Source organism: Hippocampus guttulatus, chromosome 1 (assembly GCF_054856545.1).
Source record: "Hippocampus guttulatus isolate MCC_2025c chromosome 1, RoL_Hgut_1.0, whole genome shotgun sequence".
NCBI lineage: Eukaryota > Metazoa > Chordata > Actinopteri > Syngnathiformes > Syngnathidae > Hippocampus > Hippocampus guttulatus.
In genome coordinates, this window is record NC_141261.1 from 5,900,310 (window position 1) to 5,919,100 (window position 18,791).

General features: G+C 41.8%; 2 protein-coding genes across 3 annotated transcripts; both read left to right on the top strand.

Moving 5' to 3' along the window:
- The first annotated feature begins 1,506 nt into the window (after positions 1-1,506).
- On the top strand, positions 1,507-10,050 carry actr5 (actin related protein 5). Of its 2 annotated transcripts, XM_086106170.1 has the most exons (10): positions 1,507-1,881; positions 2,404-2,642; positions 3,734-3,903; positions 4,040-4,257; positions 4,345-4,509; positions 4,597-4,704; positions 5,371-5,510; positions 5,699-5,831; positions 6,770-7,100; positions 9,936-10,050. In XM_086106170.1, the coding sequence occupies exons 1-9, from the start codon at positions 1,507-1,509 to the stop codon at positions 7,088-7,090; spliced, it is 1,869 nt and encodes a 622-aa protein (XP_085962296.1). In that variant the 3' UTR covers positions 7,091-7,100; positions 9,936-10,050. The 2 variants fall into 2 exon arrangements, with proteins under 2 accessions (XP_085962296.1, XP_085962295.1); XM_086106169.1 differs by lacking the exon at positions 9,936-10,050 and having other exon boundaries at positions 6,770-9,193.
- A 262-nt stretch (positions 10,051-10,312) lies between these two features.
- Positions 10,313-12,091, top strand: ndufa4l2a (NDUFA4 mitochondrial complex associated like 2a). Its single transcript, XM_086106171.1, has 4 exons — positions 10,313-10,463; positions 10,944-11,029; positions 11,590-11,650; positions 11,732-12,091. The coding sequence occupies exons 1-4, from the start codon at positions 10,419-10,421 to the stop codon at positions 11,786-11,788; spliced, it is 249 nt and encodes an 82-aa protein (XP_085962297.1). The 5' UTR covers positions 10,313-10,418; the 3' UTR covers positions 11,789-12,091.
- The last annotated feature ends 6,700 nt before the right edge of the window (positions 12,092-18,791 follow it).

Genomic DNA, 18,791 nt, shown 5'->3' on the forward strand with positions numbered 1-18,791 from the left:
GTATGACAGCACACCCAGCCTTTTTTTGTGAATTGAGTGCAAAATGTTCCCGTTTGTGCAGCTCTCCTTCTGCCCTCTGCTACCCCGCACGCCTCGTTGGAGACTAACTGTCCCTTTGTCCCTCAACAAAATGGAGGCATTACAATAGTGCCAAGCTGTACAAGCAGCATGGACATTTATATCAGATCTTCAAGGGGTGCATCCTGGGTGTGTGTTTGTGCGTGTGTGTGTGCGTGTGTGTGTGTGCGCGCGCGTGTGCGTGTGTGTGTGTGTGTGTCCGCGCGCATGAGGGCATGCACAGTTAAAGTATGCATTGAGGGAAAGTAAGCATGTTCTGTGTCCGTAAGCGAGTATGTCAATGTGTTTGTGTGTGACTGTGAGAGTTTGAGAGGGTGAGTTGACCCAGATCTGCTTATTAGCATCAAGAAGGGGGGTGGGGGGGGGGTGGGGGGGTACAGCAGTCACTTAGAGCTTTGTGCCTGAGCAGTGAACTGTGCTCATGTTTTGGTGACACACTATCATACAGTATTCCTTCTCCACACACACACACACACACACACACACACACACACACACACACACACACACACACACACACACACACACACACACACACACACACACAGACACTTTTCCTGCCTTCATCATCTTCTACTCAATCTTGTACCTCAAATGACAGCGATGCCCAGGAAAATAAATGTGAACAACAATACTGTTTTCTGTATTCCAGATTTCTTGTCATTCATACTAAAGAGCCTGAAGGTGAACTGATGTTCCGAACAAATGCACGACATATCACGTTGGAGTGTAATGCAATGCATTTCAATATGTGCAGCTTTGGAAAATCTTGTTATTTTACTGAATTAAGAATAGTTAAAAGTGCTGCAGAGTCGACAATTGATTAAAATGTCTGCCATTCTGTCCAGAAGCTGTGTGGCATTTGCATGTTCTCTCCGTGCATGTCGTGGCGGTCCTATCTTGAATGACGCACTGTGCCAGACCCCCCTTTGGTATCCTGAAGATGACGTTTCAGCTCCGGGCTCCTACGTGGAGTTTGCTTCGTAGTATGGTGTTAAAATAAAATGCCAATCCCAGTTTCAGATTTTAACAGTTTCTTTCCACCATGTGTATAGAAATGGCAAATGAGTGTGACCTTATGCAAAGAAAGTTTTGGACTTTAATTTATTCCGTTGTTGGATTTTTTTAAAATCCTGAAACTTGTTTTCCCTTAGCATTAGCTTGCATCAACATAAACAACAAAAATAAAACATATTTCATCGTAACATAGTAAGTCATGTCAAAGTCGCCATGAAAGTAAATACTAAAGTAAAAATAAAATATGTGAAAAATCGACTTGAGTACACAAAAGAAATGTTTGTACGTTGTTTTGCACCATCTCTGTGTTTTAATAGATATCATTCAGGCAAGCGTTGTCAATTAAAATGGAAATTTTAACTTGCACTTTCAGTTCCACTCGGATTTATTTTGCTGTAACACACTTCCAAAATGGCCACACAGCAACAGCCGGTATGCCAAATTTTCTCATTTCGGGACTGTAAAAATTCTCCCGATCCGATTTTAGACCCCTTGGTAACCTCATGTGGGACAGCGACCCCGATCGTGATCGACAACGGCTCCTTCCAGACCAGGGCCGACTGGGCGACGATGGATTTGGACTCTCCGCGGCTGCTCTTTCGGTCAGTGGCGGCGCGCAGCAGAGGAGCTGCCCGGAGCGACACCCAGATCGGGAACGACATTCCCAATCTGGAGCCTCTACGGTGGCTGCTCAAGAGTCAGTTCGACCGGAATGTCGTGGTCAATTTCGAAATCCAGGAGTTGATTTTCGACCATGTGTTTACTCACCTGGGCATCACCTCCGAGGTTAGTGCCATGAGCACCTTGGCTGTCGTTCTAGTCAGTGGGTTCACTTCTTGCTCTTTGGGGAAATATTGAGTTTAAATACGCGATTACGTTCCACACATTAAACTCTATCTGTGTGCAATGCATGAACACATAACTGTCCATAAACTACAATACTCACCAAAAAAATTCCTGTTGCCAATTCAATTGTCAGATTTCGTAAAGTAGTATCGACAAAGCCTCGGTTAAACATTTTTTATGATGTCCTGTTTTTGTGTTCAAGTTATCCGGATTGGTTGACATTTTTCTCGGCCTTATTTTTATATATTTTTTAAATTTCATTTCTCTATTATTTATTTATTGACCATAAGTTTTAATTCACACAACAATTTACTGTCAATATGATTTTACTACTGTGTTAGCGCACATTACTGATTGACTACATTAGGTTCTGACTTGATTACAAATGACAGTGTTTAATTTCTTTATTTGCTGTTTCCTCATGATCTGAGCTGTCCTGTCCTCCTGTTCCACGTGTTTTAGGGCCGTGTGGAGCATCCCATTGTGCTGACTGAGGCACCCTGCAACCCTCTGCACTGCCGCCAGATGATGTCGGAATTGCTATTCGAGTGCTATGGCGTCCCTCATGTCTCCTACGGAGTGGACGCTTTGTACAGTTTCCTTCACACCAACAATCATAAGAACCTGCGGCCACGACAGACCGGGATCATTTTGTCCTCTGGGTACCACTGCTCGCACATCTTGCCTGTTCTCAATGGCAGGTGAGGCTCTGCTCTCATCACCCTGTTCTGTTTGTTGTCGAATTACCTTCAAACGCGATTAATTTTAAAATGTGTTTGTTTTTAATTCTTTAGAAATATTTATTGGGGTAATATTCCCAGTTTTTATTGACACATGTAAACAGCTGTTAACAATATGCATTATTATTGTGGTTGTATTGTTAATTCTCTCAATTTGAATATCCCTGAGACAATTTGAAATTTGGCCACATTTTTCAGAGGTCATATAGGCAGATTACCGATCAGCAAGTTAAAAAAAGAATACGATAAAAGGTAATTGATCCGATCAGAGGCTGCACCAATCTATCTGATCTATAAAAGACTGACTTATTTACTGTATGGTCAAATCTCACCATTCACAGGGGATTGGGACCACGAATAGCCAAAATGAATGTAGAATTAAAGGCCATTGAAATGCGTAAAAATTCTCCCTAAAACATTGATAAACATTTAATTCACAGATTTTGCATAACATATAAACAATCAGCCCGTTCGATCCAGCCTATCCGCTCTGTGTAAAGTCTACATTTCGTCATGCTTTTATTGTTTTTTTGTTTTGTTTTTTTTTTCCTCCAGATTTTTCAAATTCTTTTTACGTCTGTGTGAAACAGGAATGTTCAAGTTACTCAAGACATGATCTGTACATGTGAAATGCTCATGGCAGCTCCAACCTGGAACAGATGTTTTGTTTTTCATCTCAATTGAATTCCCATGGGAAAATGTTTCAAAATCCCAGCAAATCAAAAGATAACCACCATGCAACCTTTGCAGTTCCACTGGGGTTTGTGGAAGTGGACTGTTTGCAGTTTGAACTGCTGTCCCTAATATTTTGAGATCATGTATGGTGGTACATTGATTTACAGGTCTTGGGATGATGCAGTATCGTACAGCTCTGCAAACTACCGGCACAATCCCAAATAAAATGTTGAAGTCACGCCTCTTCGATCGTGTCGCTCAAAACAGAGTAAAAGCTGAATTGTTGTATTTTTCCTGATGGCTTTTTATCAGAAACTCATCAGATTAGCATTAATTGTTCTAATGTCGCTCTTATTTTGACACGGCCTCCCCTCTAGATTGGATGCGGTGAACTCTAAGCGTGTGAATGTGGCGGGAGGCCAGGCAGCAGCCTACCTGCAGAGGCTCCTGCAGCTCAAATATCCCGGTCACTTGGCTGCCATCACACTCGGCCGCATGGAAGAGCTGCTGCATGAACACAGCTACACTGCTGTGGATTATCAAGAAGGTGCTGTGGGAGGCAGTGTGTTCATGAGTAGAGAGAGAGTGAATTTCAAGCGTTGTTACACCCTCGTTTTTTTCTGTCACGCCCTCAAAAGCTAAATGACGATCTATTGTTTCTATTGTCTTGCGCTCATCTCCAGAGTTGGAAAAGTGGCGCAGCCCGGAATTTTACGAGCGCGAAGTTCACCGAATGCAACTTCCCTTCTCGGGTAAGTTGCCTGGAGGCTGTGTGAGCGTGGAAGAGAGGCAAGAGAGGAGAGCGCAGCAGCTCAGGCGGCTTCAGGAGAGCAACGCTCGACGTCGCGGTGAGAAACTCCATCAGGATCAGGAGAGGCTGGACAGATTGATGGGCGTACAGGTAAGAAACGTGGCGTCTGTCTACACGCTCAACTTCTCGTCCATTTTTGGTAGCACTTGTTTTCATTGTGTGCGCGTGTGTGTGCAGGAGCTGCTGGAGGATGGCTTCTTGGATCAATTCCACAAGAGCCTGGTCGAGCTCAACATGGACTCGGCTGAGGAGCTGCAGTCATACATCAGCAAACTGCAGCTGGCCGTGGAGCAGGGCCGCCAGAAACTGTTGCACAGCGACGGCGCCGAGGGAAAGACAGAGGTGAGGCGGACGGAGACGGTCCTGAAGTTTTCAAAATGCCCTGTGGAGCTCTGGTTGACTTGACGTCTTGCTCACTCTTCCCACCAGGTGTCCGAGTTGGAGCAGCAAATGGAGGAGGGCGACGGCATCGTGATGATGTATCCTGACTTTTCTGAGGACACGTTGACAGAAAAACCTAATTTAAATGTGGTCCAGGTAGGGTGGGACTTTCTAGATTATGAAAAATAACGTATTATTACTTTAATCTATTATTCCAAATGGGCATTTTTTTATGAATGTAGGGGATTCTTTGGAATTCACTGAAAGTGTTTACACAAAAGATATACAATATTTGGTTTTGTCAGAAGCTCACAGCCATGCAAATACTGTTTTGAGGTTTTTAATTTCCTTCTTTTATTGAAAAACAAAGAACAACAAAGACATTTAATATTTCAGACATTTTTTACTTTTACTTACCGGCAAATAAAGCTTTAATTGGTGATTGGCACCAATAAACATGAGTGTTAGAATAAAAACAAAAAAGGTTTTTTAACCTTTAATGTCACTCTCTGCTGCACCCAAGAGGCAGTTAGTGGCATTACCGTTTGATAGTGAATTGTAAATAATTAGTAAGATTCTGAGCTGATTTCATCATTATTAGTTGCTGTACAAGAACGAGTAGTGACCGTGCAAAGTCACCGTAGTCAGATTACTTCACTGCGAAAAATAGCACATTCAATTAGTTATTACTGTAAAAAATGGAAATATTCAAGTAAATCATTACTTTCTAAGACATTACTCCCATTTCTCCTCGTGTATGGAAACGTGTCAAGATGACTTTCGATCACCTGTAAAGATGACTAAATAACGACCTCTCTCCAGCCGGCCTTCAACATGGCAGAATACCACCAACTGTTTGTGGGCACCGAGCGTCTGCGCTGTCCAGAGATCCTCTTCCAACCCTCACTGACTGGAGAAGACCAGATGGGAATGATGGAGACGCTTCAGTATGTGTTGGCCAGGTAATGATGTCGTAAATCCTTCACAGGAGGAATAAACTATTCAAATCTAATCTATCTAAAATGACAGTTTTAGAAGGTTGCAATGCAAAAAAAACCCCAATAATAATAAAATAATGTCACACACTCTTAGCTGGTTTGGCAGTTGCATGATTCAAGCATTGTTTGCTTATCTTCTTGTCGATGTTCAGGTATACTCCTGAGCAGCAGGAGGCGCTGGTGAGCAATGTGTTCCTGACCGGAGGAAATATGCAATATCCCGGGATGAAGGAAAGAGTGGAGAGGGAGCTGCTGGCCATAAGACCCTTCCAGTCTCACTTCAAGGTACAGTACTGTACTCTTTTTTTTTTTTTTTTACCCTAAATTGATGATGAGGCTTGCTTTGTGTGTATGCTCTCAGGGTTATTGAGTATTTCACAAAAATGAGTACACATCTTTCTTTTTGTCGAAATTCACAACGGTTCGCTTTCAGACACATTTTACGACGCGATAGTGAAATATTAATTTGACAATGGTCGGGCAGGCTCTCCAGACAGACAAACTGTTTGTGTTGAAATAATTTAAAAACAGATTAAAATGTCGTAATATGGACATATTACGATATTTTAATCTTTTTTTAATCTTCTTTGAATATATACGGTGTATCAAATTAATAGAACGATGCATGTGAAAAAAATTGTGACAGTGTCTTTTTGGCTTCTTGGTTTTGTTTTCTATTTTTTTGTTAAGGAATCAACCTAATGTGCAGCTGATACTCTGACTTACTTGTTAATACGATTTAAAACAGGTGTTTTCCATATCAAGTAAGGAAAATAGTGAAAATGCAGATACTGTACCGGTAACTTGATTTACAAATGTCCGATCTGAGGCATTTTTTTCCGGGACGAGTTGTTGACTAGATGGCCACTAGATGGCGGCAGCAAACTTCCCAGAATCCGTCTTCCATCACTGGACATGCTTACCTTGCAGTGAGTTTGTTGTTTAGTGCTCACATTTTCTGTTTCTTTCCTTCTCACCACGGGCCCTCAAAAAGTGAGCGAGAAGATACACGAGAAGCTGCTATAAGTGAGGAAAAAGGCAAAAAAAAAAAAGGAAAGTGAAATCAAGCAGTACTGTGTGCCACCATTTTGTGGCGGAAGTACAAATTTAGAGTAGTATTCAATTCCTCATGGTTGCGCTCGTCAAAAATGTCTGACTTCCTATTTTACACATATTGCTGGCCAAATGATGTGCTTTCTCAATGACGGGGCTCTTTCCCCCAGGTGACCTTGGCGACGCAGCCGACTTTGGGCGCATGGCTCGGGGCAAGAGACTGGGCCCTGGAGCACCCTCCCGGTTGTGGTGGAAGAGGAGTGGCGGGATGGATCAGTCGGCAGGACTACGAGGAGAAGGGAGGCGAGTACCTCAGTGAGCACTGCGCCTCCAACGTCTTCTTCCCCATCAAGATCAACAAGACGCTTCACGCTCGGCAGGCCGAGCCCTCTGTTACCTTGCCGACGGAAGCTTCCGGACTGGTCAGAATGGTTACGTCCTCTCCAACTTCCTCTTCTTTGACTTCAGATGTTCCCATGGTTTCATCCTAAAGTGACAATGGTAACTGGGACCGCTTATGCATTTGTGCGCAGGATCACACAAAAGCTGCATTGTTCTTTACAGGGCAAGAAATTAAAAATGGCCACCACATTTCACCGTATGTCAGCCAGTCATCAAAGAAAATTAAATCGTGGCAGAGTCAATATTTGTCTGTAATGTTTGCCCTGCTATTCACAGGACTGAGATCAAGCTCGGCTGCTAATAGCAAACATCTGGGAGTAATTGACACCCCCCCCTCCTCAATAAAGTAAATAATTGCTTATCAATGCCACAAAACAACGGCAAAGCTTTTTTTTCCTCCTTGTGTATATATGGTGGTTTACTGTATTACAATTTATATCAAGTGAGGTTGGAGTTAAAAACTAAATGTTTGGAGAAGTGCAGGAACCGAGACAGACTGGTGAGAACCAATAAGTTGCATAGAGCAGTGATATATATATATATATATACATACACACACACATGCATTATTGTGGGGTATTTATTGCAGGTGTATTTGCTTGACACAGCCAGTGCATGTTGTCAACCCAGCAGACATCTGCAGTCTAATAGTGTTAAGGAGTGTGAAACTGCCACCGATCGAGCTTCAAACCCTCTGCCAGCCTGTAACTGTTTTTCCTCAAACCACACACACACACACTCAGCGGGGGCACAGGGAGGCTAATCGTAGCCAAACCAGTCTTGTGAGTTGAGACTGCAGGATGTTTGGCACAAATTTAACAAGGCTGATTAAAAATAGAAAAACAAGGCCATATTTATGTGCAAGTATTTATTTCTGTGCCTACAACCCTTCATGGCATTACCAATTGTCACAGAAAACCGCTGATGCAAATTCATGACATTGCAAAATTTTAGGTTCAATTGATACTTTTTTTTTTCTCCCTCAGATGCAGTGTTAGTTTGGACTCCCTTTTGCGTTATAATTCCCCTTGGACCCCCGCCTCTTTTTTTATTTTATTTTATTTTTTAAGTCTGATGAACTGCTATGACTAATACGTGTCAGCATTACAAGGTCTTCAGCGCAAGGCTTTCTGCTACATCATGCAGGTTGTGTTTATTTTTAAACGGGGATCTCTTTATGTCACTTAGGAGGATTAATGGTGTGCTGCGGTCACATCAGGCACTCAGAAAAACAGAAAACAGAACAAGAGTTTAACAACAGGAACGCTGGCAAACATTCACAACAACTGGTAGCACTAGACATAGACTACCTGGTTGCTGACCGCAATGATGCAAGCACAACGAGACAGCGGCGTCTGTTCATGTACACAAAACAATTTCTACATAGACAATATCTATAAATCCAATGTAACTGGATAACCATGCATGCAGACTCTCCAATATTCTTTTGTATTTAAAGGGGAAGTCAGCCCAAAACAATACTTTACAATAATTTGTTCTATGCGCCCCCACTAGTCTAAACCCGATGTTTTGATTAACATTGTATTTGTGGAATAGGAATTGAGCAGCAAAATTCACCCAATTTTATCCATCTCTGCGGGGCTGCTATTTTGCCACTTGCTGTCGACTGAAAATGACATCAAAGTTACCCATGGCTCGGTTAACGACCAATCACAGCTCAGCTTGCAAATGCCACACGGCCAAACTCAGAAAACAGGTGAGCCATGATTGTTCGTGACTGAGCAACTGTAATGTCATTTTCAGTTAGTTGACAGGGAGCCAGATCAGAAAGATTAAAGAGACGCGTGGAGCTCAGGAGCAAGGTGTCATGGTTTTCATCTATTCCTGCTGGAGTGGAGGCCGTTCCCTCCAGCGGTGCACCCTTCCTGAATCATCAGTGGACCAATTAAGGACTGCCATGCCGGTCACTTGTTGTCCGATTATTTGCCTTGCTCACGACACATACCAAGTGCAATTCTCGAGACACTCACAATCTTGTTTCTCTGTTCTTGTTCTTGTCATAATTGTTTTTGCCGTATTAGAATTGAAGTTACTAATTCACATTGCGATTTTGTGTTTTCTCATGATTTAATTTTCTTGTCATTGACAGGCGATTACATGTTGTGTCATTATTCCTATTTGTACTTTGTCGGCCTTGCGCCTTTTTGTAAATAAACATTTTTGTCAAAGAATACGTTTGTGGGATCCACTCCTATCCGGATTATTCCGGATCGTATCACGGGGGGTGCCGAACCCTGGCCAAGGCCATCTTTTTGTAGAGCATCAATTCATATTTTAACAGATCCCCGTAGAGTTATTTGCCATGAGGTGCCATATTAAATTTCCAGTGACCAATATGAGTGTTGGAACGATTGCACACAATTCCACAAGGACTAAACTGTAGCATATAGTGTAATTTATTCAGTCTTGCCCATTGCAAAGATGGGATAAAATGAAGGGTGAAAAGACTAATGGCTATTTCTGTTTGTTCTTGCAGCAACTCCGATTGACAGTGTTCCAAAAACATTGCAACAAACACAATGCATTGTTTTCTTTCTGATTAGTCCTAATTAGATGCGTAAGATATTGGGTGCAGTCCTGAATTCTGTTTTGGATTACCAGTACTTTAGTAATCATGACCACTTTAAATAATTTGACCGTGATTGGAATACTTTGGTAGAATCACTTGTGGAGGTTACGAGTACTTAACTGTGAGTGTGATTTCATGTGTGTGTGCATGTGTGTTGATTATTTGATTATTGCTGTCGTGGAGAAACTAAATGCTGTGTCAGCATATCTTCAATATCTTTGTTCTTTTGAGTATCGAGTGAAGCTCTTTTTCAGTTTTGTTTAAGTTCTTTTGTTTGATTTTTATTTGACATTTTTAAGCTGCTGGAGCTTCATTCCTGCCTCTCTTTGTATTTGTTTTTTCAGCTCTCTGTTGCGTTGCAGTTCTCGTGAGACTTCACATCTTCCTGTGCTGTCTCTGTAACTGATACGTCGTGAGTGAGAGGGTCTACGTCGGCACCGTCGTTTGTGCGCTTTCCCATTTCCTCCAGTTTGCTCCCAAAGGGCCCTGAAGTCAACGAAGCAAGGGCGCAAAGATTTTTGACTCGCTACAGCAGCTTCCGTGACTACACAGCATCCACATAAGATAAGAATTCAAATCTAATAATTTTTATGAGCACGAGTTATGAAGACCTTGAACAGAAAAAAATTAATGGCACCAACGAGAGATCTGAGCCAGCTGTAATCAGATAGAAAAGGACCTGTTTCTCCTCCCACTCCTCCTCCCTCCCCCTACCTCCTTGTTCCGTGCAACAGGTCTAGATGAGACCTAACTAACCGACTAACAGGGACGGAGCAAACGCAAGGAGCTGACTTACGCCCCCTTTTATTTGAAAGTAGTGCAGTGCAATGATGTTTCGGACAGCAGTAGAGCATGCCAAGAAGCACCCTGGTGTGAGTAATCTCATTCATTTCTGCAAAAAAAAAAATATATACTATATATATATATATATATATACAGTATATATATATATGTGTGTTATCATTATTGCTACATGTACAGTATACACAGACCAGCCGCAAGAATATGATCACTTGCGCAATACATGCAATATATAGCTGTACTGTCAAATAGCTGTACTGTGTCTCAATGTAATATTTTGCTTTTACACATGCTTGCACAATTTTGACTGTCTCATGTAACCAGTTGATGTAGACCCAAAATATTAGGCACAGCTCTAATACAATTATTAGCACTGTACATATATATTTTTTTCATTATGATGATGATTACATGAAGAGGATTGTTTATCGATAATAGTCATAGTGATGCTAATAATGATAATAATAATAATGATAATCGAGCATTCGTATGTGCCCTTCACAGAGAGAAGATTCATGACATGTTTTCTCGCTGTTGTCTATCTCCCTCAGCTAATCCCCCAATTTTTCTTCATCTGCTTGGGAATGGGTGGTGCTAGTCTATACCTGGTCCGACTGGCCAAAGGACCTCATGTCACGTAAGGACCCTGACCTAGTTTACGCAGCATGGCGTCAGTGAATTGTGTAAAAAGAATGTGTTGTTTAGATGAAGAAATGAGAAATAAGCGACCTACTCCAATTCCTGATTGATGAATTAATTGATTGGCATGTAGCTTGGCGGCTCGGTAGACCAGTGGTTAGCGCTTTGACCTCACAGTGCAGAGGTACGAGTTTCGATTCCCGCTCTGGCCTTCCTGTGTGGTGTTTGCATGTTCTCCCCGTGCCTGCGTGGGTTTTCTCCGGGAACTCCGGTTTCCTCCCACACTCCAAAAACATGCGTGGCAGGTTAATGGAACACTCTAAATTGGTTGTTCGTCTCTGTGTGCCTTGCGATTGGCTGGCAACTGGTTCAGGGTGTCCCCCCGCCTACTACCTGAAGATAGCTGGGATAAGCTCCAGCACCCCCCGCGACCCTTGTGAGGATAAAGCGGATTGGAAAATGGATGGATGGATGGATGGCATGTAGCTCAATTCTTTGAAAGACTGTCAATTTAAAGATGATCGGAGATTAATATTTTGACATCAATCTTTGTTTTAGCTGGGATAAAACCAATAACCCTGAGCCCTGGAATAAACTTGACCCCACATACAAGTACAAGGTAAAAAAAGCAACCACACACTCACACACTGTATCAAGACAATGCTAACAAACCTGTGAAACTTCCTCTTTTCTGCCTTAGTTTGTGACCATCAATACTGACTATAAAAATCTGAAGAAGGATGGACCTGAATTCTGAATTCTTTCCGCCACGCCCAGGCAATCTAAACACTCGCATGCACATACTGTAACCACTTCACATTTAATTTCTTTTCAAATGTTTCAGAACTGTTACTTTGTTATTAAGGAAGAAATAAAAATATCTAAAATAAAATATTCCTCTTTTATTTTACTCACTCTTTATTAAATTCAGTTTTCAGATTTATATATAAAGGGGACATATTATAGGAAAAAAAAGATTTCTGAATTGCTTGAACAGTATACAAAGAGTTGGGTCTCTGTAGTGCCTATCCACTCAATAAATGTGAAACTATACAACCGAGTACATCTTTGTGACTTTGTTACGACAGTATTTCTGAAAATATGACCGCGAGCGAGCCATTTTTCAATTCCGCCCCGAGTTGGAAGCATGCAACATAATGCTAGGTTCTTTCATGTGTGTATTACAAAACTCACAGATTCATTTGATTAGCAATTTCATGAAAACAGCCGCAGAGTTATTAGTTGAATATTTAAATAGGCTGTCATTGATAGAAGCAACGTACAAGCATCCATTTTCTGTCGCACGCAGTTGTGTGAGATGCACTCGATCCCAACTGAATTTGACTGGAGTCAACGATTGGTGTCAGATAAGAATCTTTTTCCACGATACGCTATAGGTCCATCTGTTAACTGTGTGTGCGTGTGCGTGCGTGTGTGTGTGTGTGTGTCTGTGTTTACCACCCAGAGCGGTGTGTGTACAGCACAGCACGCTTGTTATTCAAATTTCTTGTGATCAGAAAAAGAGATGCAGCAGTCCCCCTGGACAGGGCTGTTGATACATTGGAAAAACTTGGCACACACACGCACACAGATGCGTGAGGCTGACATAGTAGCAATTACGCTACCATTGTTCCCATCTTCATCAACAGTTTATAATTTAAGCAGTACTTTAATGCCTCCAAATTGAATATTAAAACAGTGTGCAATTAATATTGAACTAAAATCATTCACTCTCAAATTTTGGTTCTTACCAGCTCATGTTTACCATTGAAAAATGTGTGTAAAATAACAATACTGCCGTATAAAGGATTAATTGTCTTCTCTGGCTAATTTCTTTTATCACATTTGTTCCCCCCCCCCCCCGAAAGAACAACAACAACAATGTGAGTAATCTGAATGAGAAGTATTTCCTTTTATCTCAAGTGGAGTTGAAGTGAGGTAAATAAGCTTACGCACGAAGAATGTCTGCGGGTATAGGAGTCTTCCCTGAGGGACGCCCACATGCCGCGTCAAAGCAGCAGTCAGGTCGTGAGAAGCAGGCGCGGATGCGACGCGGGATGAGACACTATTTGTCTTGTAATGTTGCTTGTGCATCTCTGAGGACGTGCATCCTTGCGTCTGTTTATGTGTGTTTGCCAAAGACCGGACTGAACGCTCCCCCGACCTTTGATCCGTGCTTCAGCTGGTCAGCCTCTGTGGATGTGACAAATTCCACTGGGGAGGAAAACTGGAAAGGCTGAGCTCGAATGCAAAGCAATGAGGCATGGAACAAAGGTCCATTCATTTTGGGGGCAAAATAATTATTACATGCTCCACGAGGCAGCAGCAGCATACAGTGGACTTGAGGTTTTGCATTTCTTTCATTGAGATATTTTAAAAAAAACTCATTATCACATTCAAGAAATGTTTCAAAATTTTGTTTGGTTTGGTTTTGTGAAAAAGATTTGAATTGATAGCTCCTTGAAGAAAAGGAAGAAAAAAAGGAATTGCAGTCCTAGTACGAGGGTAATAATAGTTTCAGATTTTTCATTGTACCGGTAGTTAATTTTCATTTAGTTTGGAGTTTAGTTTTTTCTTTTAATTCTGATAGTTTTTATGAATTCATAGTGGTTTTTTTAGCTTTGAGTAGATTTATTTTTTAATGCTATGCCAAATATATATATATATACACACACACACGCACACACAACCTTGAGTCCTGCACGTTCTGTAAAGACAACAGCGGTGCAAGAAACAAACCAATATCCTTTCAAAGGGGTGGTGGTGCAGCAATGACAACAAAGGTTACATAAAATGGCCGGCAAGATCAAATGAAACCCATTTTCTTTCCTTTTACAAGGAATAAAACACCAACTGAGGGCTTAAGTAAGCAAATATGGTGTCGTGAAAATTTCTTATTTATTTTCTTCCTAGTGTGATGCTGTAATTCTAGTTACAGTATCTTATATCTGTTTTTTTTCTTTGAACTGTTCCCAAATGTTATTTCTTTGAAAGGAAATGACCACAGGAAATGCCAGCAGTGTAACATGCTGGTTCTGTGTTGATCATTTACAAAGATCCCTGCCTCCTTCTTTTTCGCATTTTCAAGGCAAATCACACTTTGCCATCAATTCACAATCACAGCACAGATGTACATTGATGTTGTCATGCTAAAAAAACAACAACGAATGTTTAAAAATTTCAAGTGCTGCAATATAAGCAGTGGAGTTTAGTTGCCAAAGCCAGCAACAAAGCCTGCATGGCACCCTCAAGAATTTGAAAAGGGGCTTAGTGACAAAAAGCCCAAACCCCTAAAGGTACTTGTGCTGTTTTTGGAAAGCAAACAATACAACCCACTTTAACAGAGTGGGCGGCAAAGGATGAATACTACTTGAAAATGTACATAAATGTGTGTGGGGAGTGCACATGCGTGGGAGTGTGCTACATTCGGGCACCTGGAAGCGCTTGCGTGTATATAGGGAATATTTGGCCAATTTATGAGGATTAAGGCCGGCATGGTGGATGACTCGTTAGCGCGTCCGCCCCACAGTGCAGAGGTCACGGGTTTGATTTCGGGCCCCGGCTTTCCGGTGTGGGGTTTGCATGCTCTCCCAATGAGCCTCCTGAGGATAAAGCAGTTCATGGGTAGATGGATGAGCATTAAGTTCACAAACTCAGCCAATACAACCCAGTTAGGGAGTGTATCAACGGCTTTGGTTTTGTAACTTGACTGCTGCCCTCTCATGCCGTCATACCAGCATACCCATCGAGTAGAAGCACCTGTGGCTTAAGCGAAAATGTGGGAGGGTTTTCACTTGCTCGACCTGGATTTGCCACGAGTGCAAATTGAAGTTATCTGTTTTAAACTAAAACAGAAAACCTTTCCATATGTTAACGCTGCTGCGTCAATACGTCGGCGTACATTCTGGTTCAATACATACATATTCTAATGTGAATGAATGAGGCTTTATAAAGCACTTCAGACACCAAAGTGCTCCATAAGTGAACTGCAATTACCATTTACTAGTTTAATCAAATTTGATTTTTCATTTGTTGGGACTATGAAGTGTTTTTCGGGTAAAGTGCAATTAGCAACTCATTTGAGGTCATTTCGTCCCTGTTCATTCATGTAAATACAAATAGCAAACACAAATTTTGAGTCTGAGTCCATGGCCAGTGACATATAAACTCATCGAACAGGCTACTTTGAAGGAGCATGTATATATGCATTCTATAGTTACGATACATTCGGGTAATTTAAAGGAACAGTGTGTATAATTTAGTGTCCTCTAGTGGTGAACTAAAGGAATTCAATGACCTATTTTTAAAGCGCATCAAAATGCCCAGCACCAGTTCTTTCAGCCTCAGTGCAAGCAAAATGTCACCCCAAACGACATCTAGGAGTCCCTTAAGTGACGAAGTAAGCGCGTGATTTTTTTTCGCACACTGTGATTGTCATGTTGAGGAACTACATTCGCCAAGTTTGTCTCCTTTCTGTATCCGTAGCAGAAAGTTGGTGGCGAAGCATGGCAGCCTCCTGTAGCCTAAAAAAAAAAAGAAAAATTGATGTGACAAAATTGTTTTGCATATTATTGGAAATAATAGTGGGTTTTTGAAATAATGAAATCGATGGGAGAATTTAAGATAAGATAAGATATCCTTTATTTGTCCCACACTGGGGAAATTTAGAGCCTCCAGCAGCAAGAATGTGGGTAGAAAGAAGAAAGAAGAAAAAACAAACAAACACCGTTCAATTAAGTGCAATATAAATACAAAATGGATAAATCGCAGTGCTATTTACAATTGTTTTTCCACATCATTTAATTATTATTATTTTATTTATTTAGGTATATTTCCGTAGCAAAAGAGTACACAGCAGCATTTTTCTCTGATATATGGGAGAATATGTTCCCATGGAGCAATCTGATGCGCCCTGCAGCCACATGGTCAGTGAGTTCGTTTACTGTAGCCTCTCCACAGGGGAAGGTCTTGGCGGATAGCTCCGCCTACTGGTGGCACTGGTGCCATGGGATTGGAGTGAAAGCACTACTTTTGAGTTCTTTGAGCTGTCAAGTTCTGCGGGGAAATTGATGATGACCTACTTCTTTATCTGCTTCTAATCTATTATATCATTGGTAATGCCACTGTTAAGTGGAATGTGCTACATTCATTCACAGCAAAAGAGCCTTCAAAGAAATTCGTAGACTGGAGTTAGAGTGAAGATGATTTTCCCTCCCATCATGTGTTTTCTCACATTTCAAAAATTATTTTAGATGTTTAAAGTTGATATGAGCGGCACCCACTTGTTTGATTGAACCCACAATTGTAGTACAAAAGTAGTACTTAAAGGAAATAAGGTTAAGCTTACATTTTTTGTTTCGTAGCCTTCATCGCCAGGCCTCCACAGCATGCAATGACAGTCTGCATAACGAAAAACCTGCCTTCTTCAGCTGTCAGGAAGTTGGCGCTCGAGTTCATCTGAAAGCAGTCTGGTTGCATGATGGTGTGACTGACCAAAGTAGCTAGATGACTGTTCTGCACCAAGGCTGGGACAGTGGCAGTGAGCCACAAAGACACAGAAAATGCCCCCACAGCTTTGAAAAGGAAAAAAATAAATAAAAACAATCCCAAAAGTGCTGGCTATTGTTGAAGGATTCTACAGAAGCAACCTGCAGCACATTTGAAGTGCAGAGTTTGAATTCTCCTGCAGAGTGAGGGTGTTTCCAGCTGTTCTTGTTGGATGGCAAAGGGAAACTCCAGTCCTTCCTGCAGTAATACTGGGAGGGATTAAGCCATACCAGCATCCTCTAAATCATTATTTCCCAAATTTAATTTAGCCAAGGTACATATTTGACATTGGGGGAACAAAAATAATGCAGCACACCACCAAAAATAGTCACAGTGGATTCACAGATTAAGATTATGATTAAGATATCCTTTATTTGTCCCACACTGGGGAAATTTACAGCTATATAATAACGGCTATCTATAGTGGAAAAGTATGTCATTGTTCTGTTGGGAACAAAACCAAACAAGGAAGACAAAAGCACACGAGGACACAAAACTATGGAACAAAATCAAATGTAATCTAAACAAAATCACGACACACACTCAGAGTGAAACCATGTGTCAAATCTCAATCGCGAGACAGATGGTGTGGTGGAACTGTGGAAAAGGAAGTAAAAAAACCCAAAAACAATCTCAACCTCTCAGTCAGTTTTGACACTTGTGTTCATCCTTTCTGGCACTGCACTTCCTCTGCTGCATCCAACTTTCCAGAGATGTCTCATGCCTCAAAACTTGCCCGAGTGACATAAAATGCCACATACAGGTATTGCCCAATGTGAGGCAATTAAAAAAAAATTTAAAAAGTGGCGGTCAAGTACCATCGTGCATGAAACCACTTGACATGTCAGTGTGCCGCTTTGAGTCAGTTCAAGGCAGAAGCTGACTGATGGATCTTTTGCAAGATGGCGGTCGTGGTCCTGAATTATTGCGGCAGCAAGAAAGCAAACGTTTTAATGTAATCGTTACTGACACTTGCTACCAAACGGCTGCATGGGGCATGTAAACCGGAGCAACTCAGTCCTGTGGTTTATTTTTCATTTAATATTGTTGATCTCAGCCTAAAAATGTAATTGAGGAAAATCAATCACTTTTTTTATTACTATGATTATAATTACAGCATAATCAGTAACTTTTTTGATGACTAAATGAAAATTGAAAGGACGATTGCTAAGCAGAATACAGCGCAACTTTTCATTTTGCCGCCAATGTTTTTCTCAACTAAAAACGTTTTGCCTCTTGTTGTTGTTTGTGCGTGATTGCTCAGCTTGCGTCTTTGGTAAACATGGCAAGCGAGCCTGTGCAAAAACACTTTCATCACACCGCATAATACACTTTCACCCAGGGGGTTGGAAACAAGGGGAGTGGAACTAATGGACCTTTTGAAGTTCTAAACAATTCACTGAATAAAAGGCAGCTCAAGCCTAAATGTGTTTTTTTTTCTTCATTGACGTGCTTATGGAAGATAATGAAAATTTGTTATGGTTAATATGTTCGAGCTTGTTTGTCAGTTAGCTTCTAGTTGTGTGTTGCTTTGTCCAAACACAAGAAATTATTGTTGCAGCATAATTGAAGTGTGTCTCCTTTCATCTTTTGGCGTCATTATGTTTCCTAAGCCTTTGGTGTACTGTATTACGTCTTACGTAAAGCGCAGCAGGCTGTACAGTCAACCGTCGTTCAAAGCAAAATAGTCTGCAGCGCTGGTTTCCCCTTTTGCTGACCTGAGATAATCACAGCTATCAAACACACACCGAGATAAACTCACTGATGCTTCCTAACGTGTGATATCGATGTAAAATGACGGGACCAACCCAAAACAAGATTTCTATCCATCCATCCATCCATCCATCCATCCATTTTCCGAACCGCTTGATCCTCACTAGGGTCGCGGGGGGTGCTGGAGCCTATCCCAGCCGTCTCCGGGCAGTAGGCGGGGGACACCCTGAATCAGTTGCCAGCCAATCGCAGGGCACACAGAGACGAACAACCATCCACGCCCACACTCACACCTACGGACAATTTTAGAGCGTCCAATCAGCCTGCCATGCATGTCTTTGGAATGTGGGAGGAAACCGGAGTACCCGGAGAAAACCCACGCAGGCCCGGGGAGAACATGCAAACTCCACACAGGGAGGCCGGAGCTGGAATTGAACCCGGTACCTCTGCACTGTGAAGTCGACGTGCTAACCACTGGACTACCGGGCCGCCCCACAAGA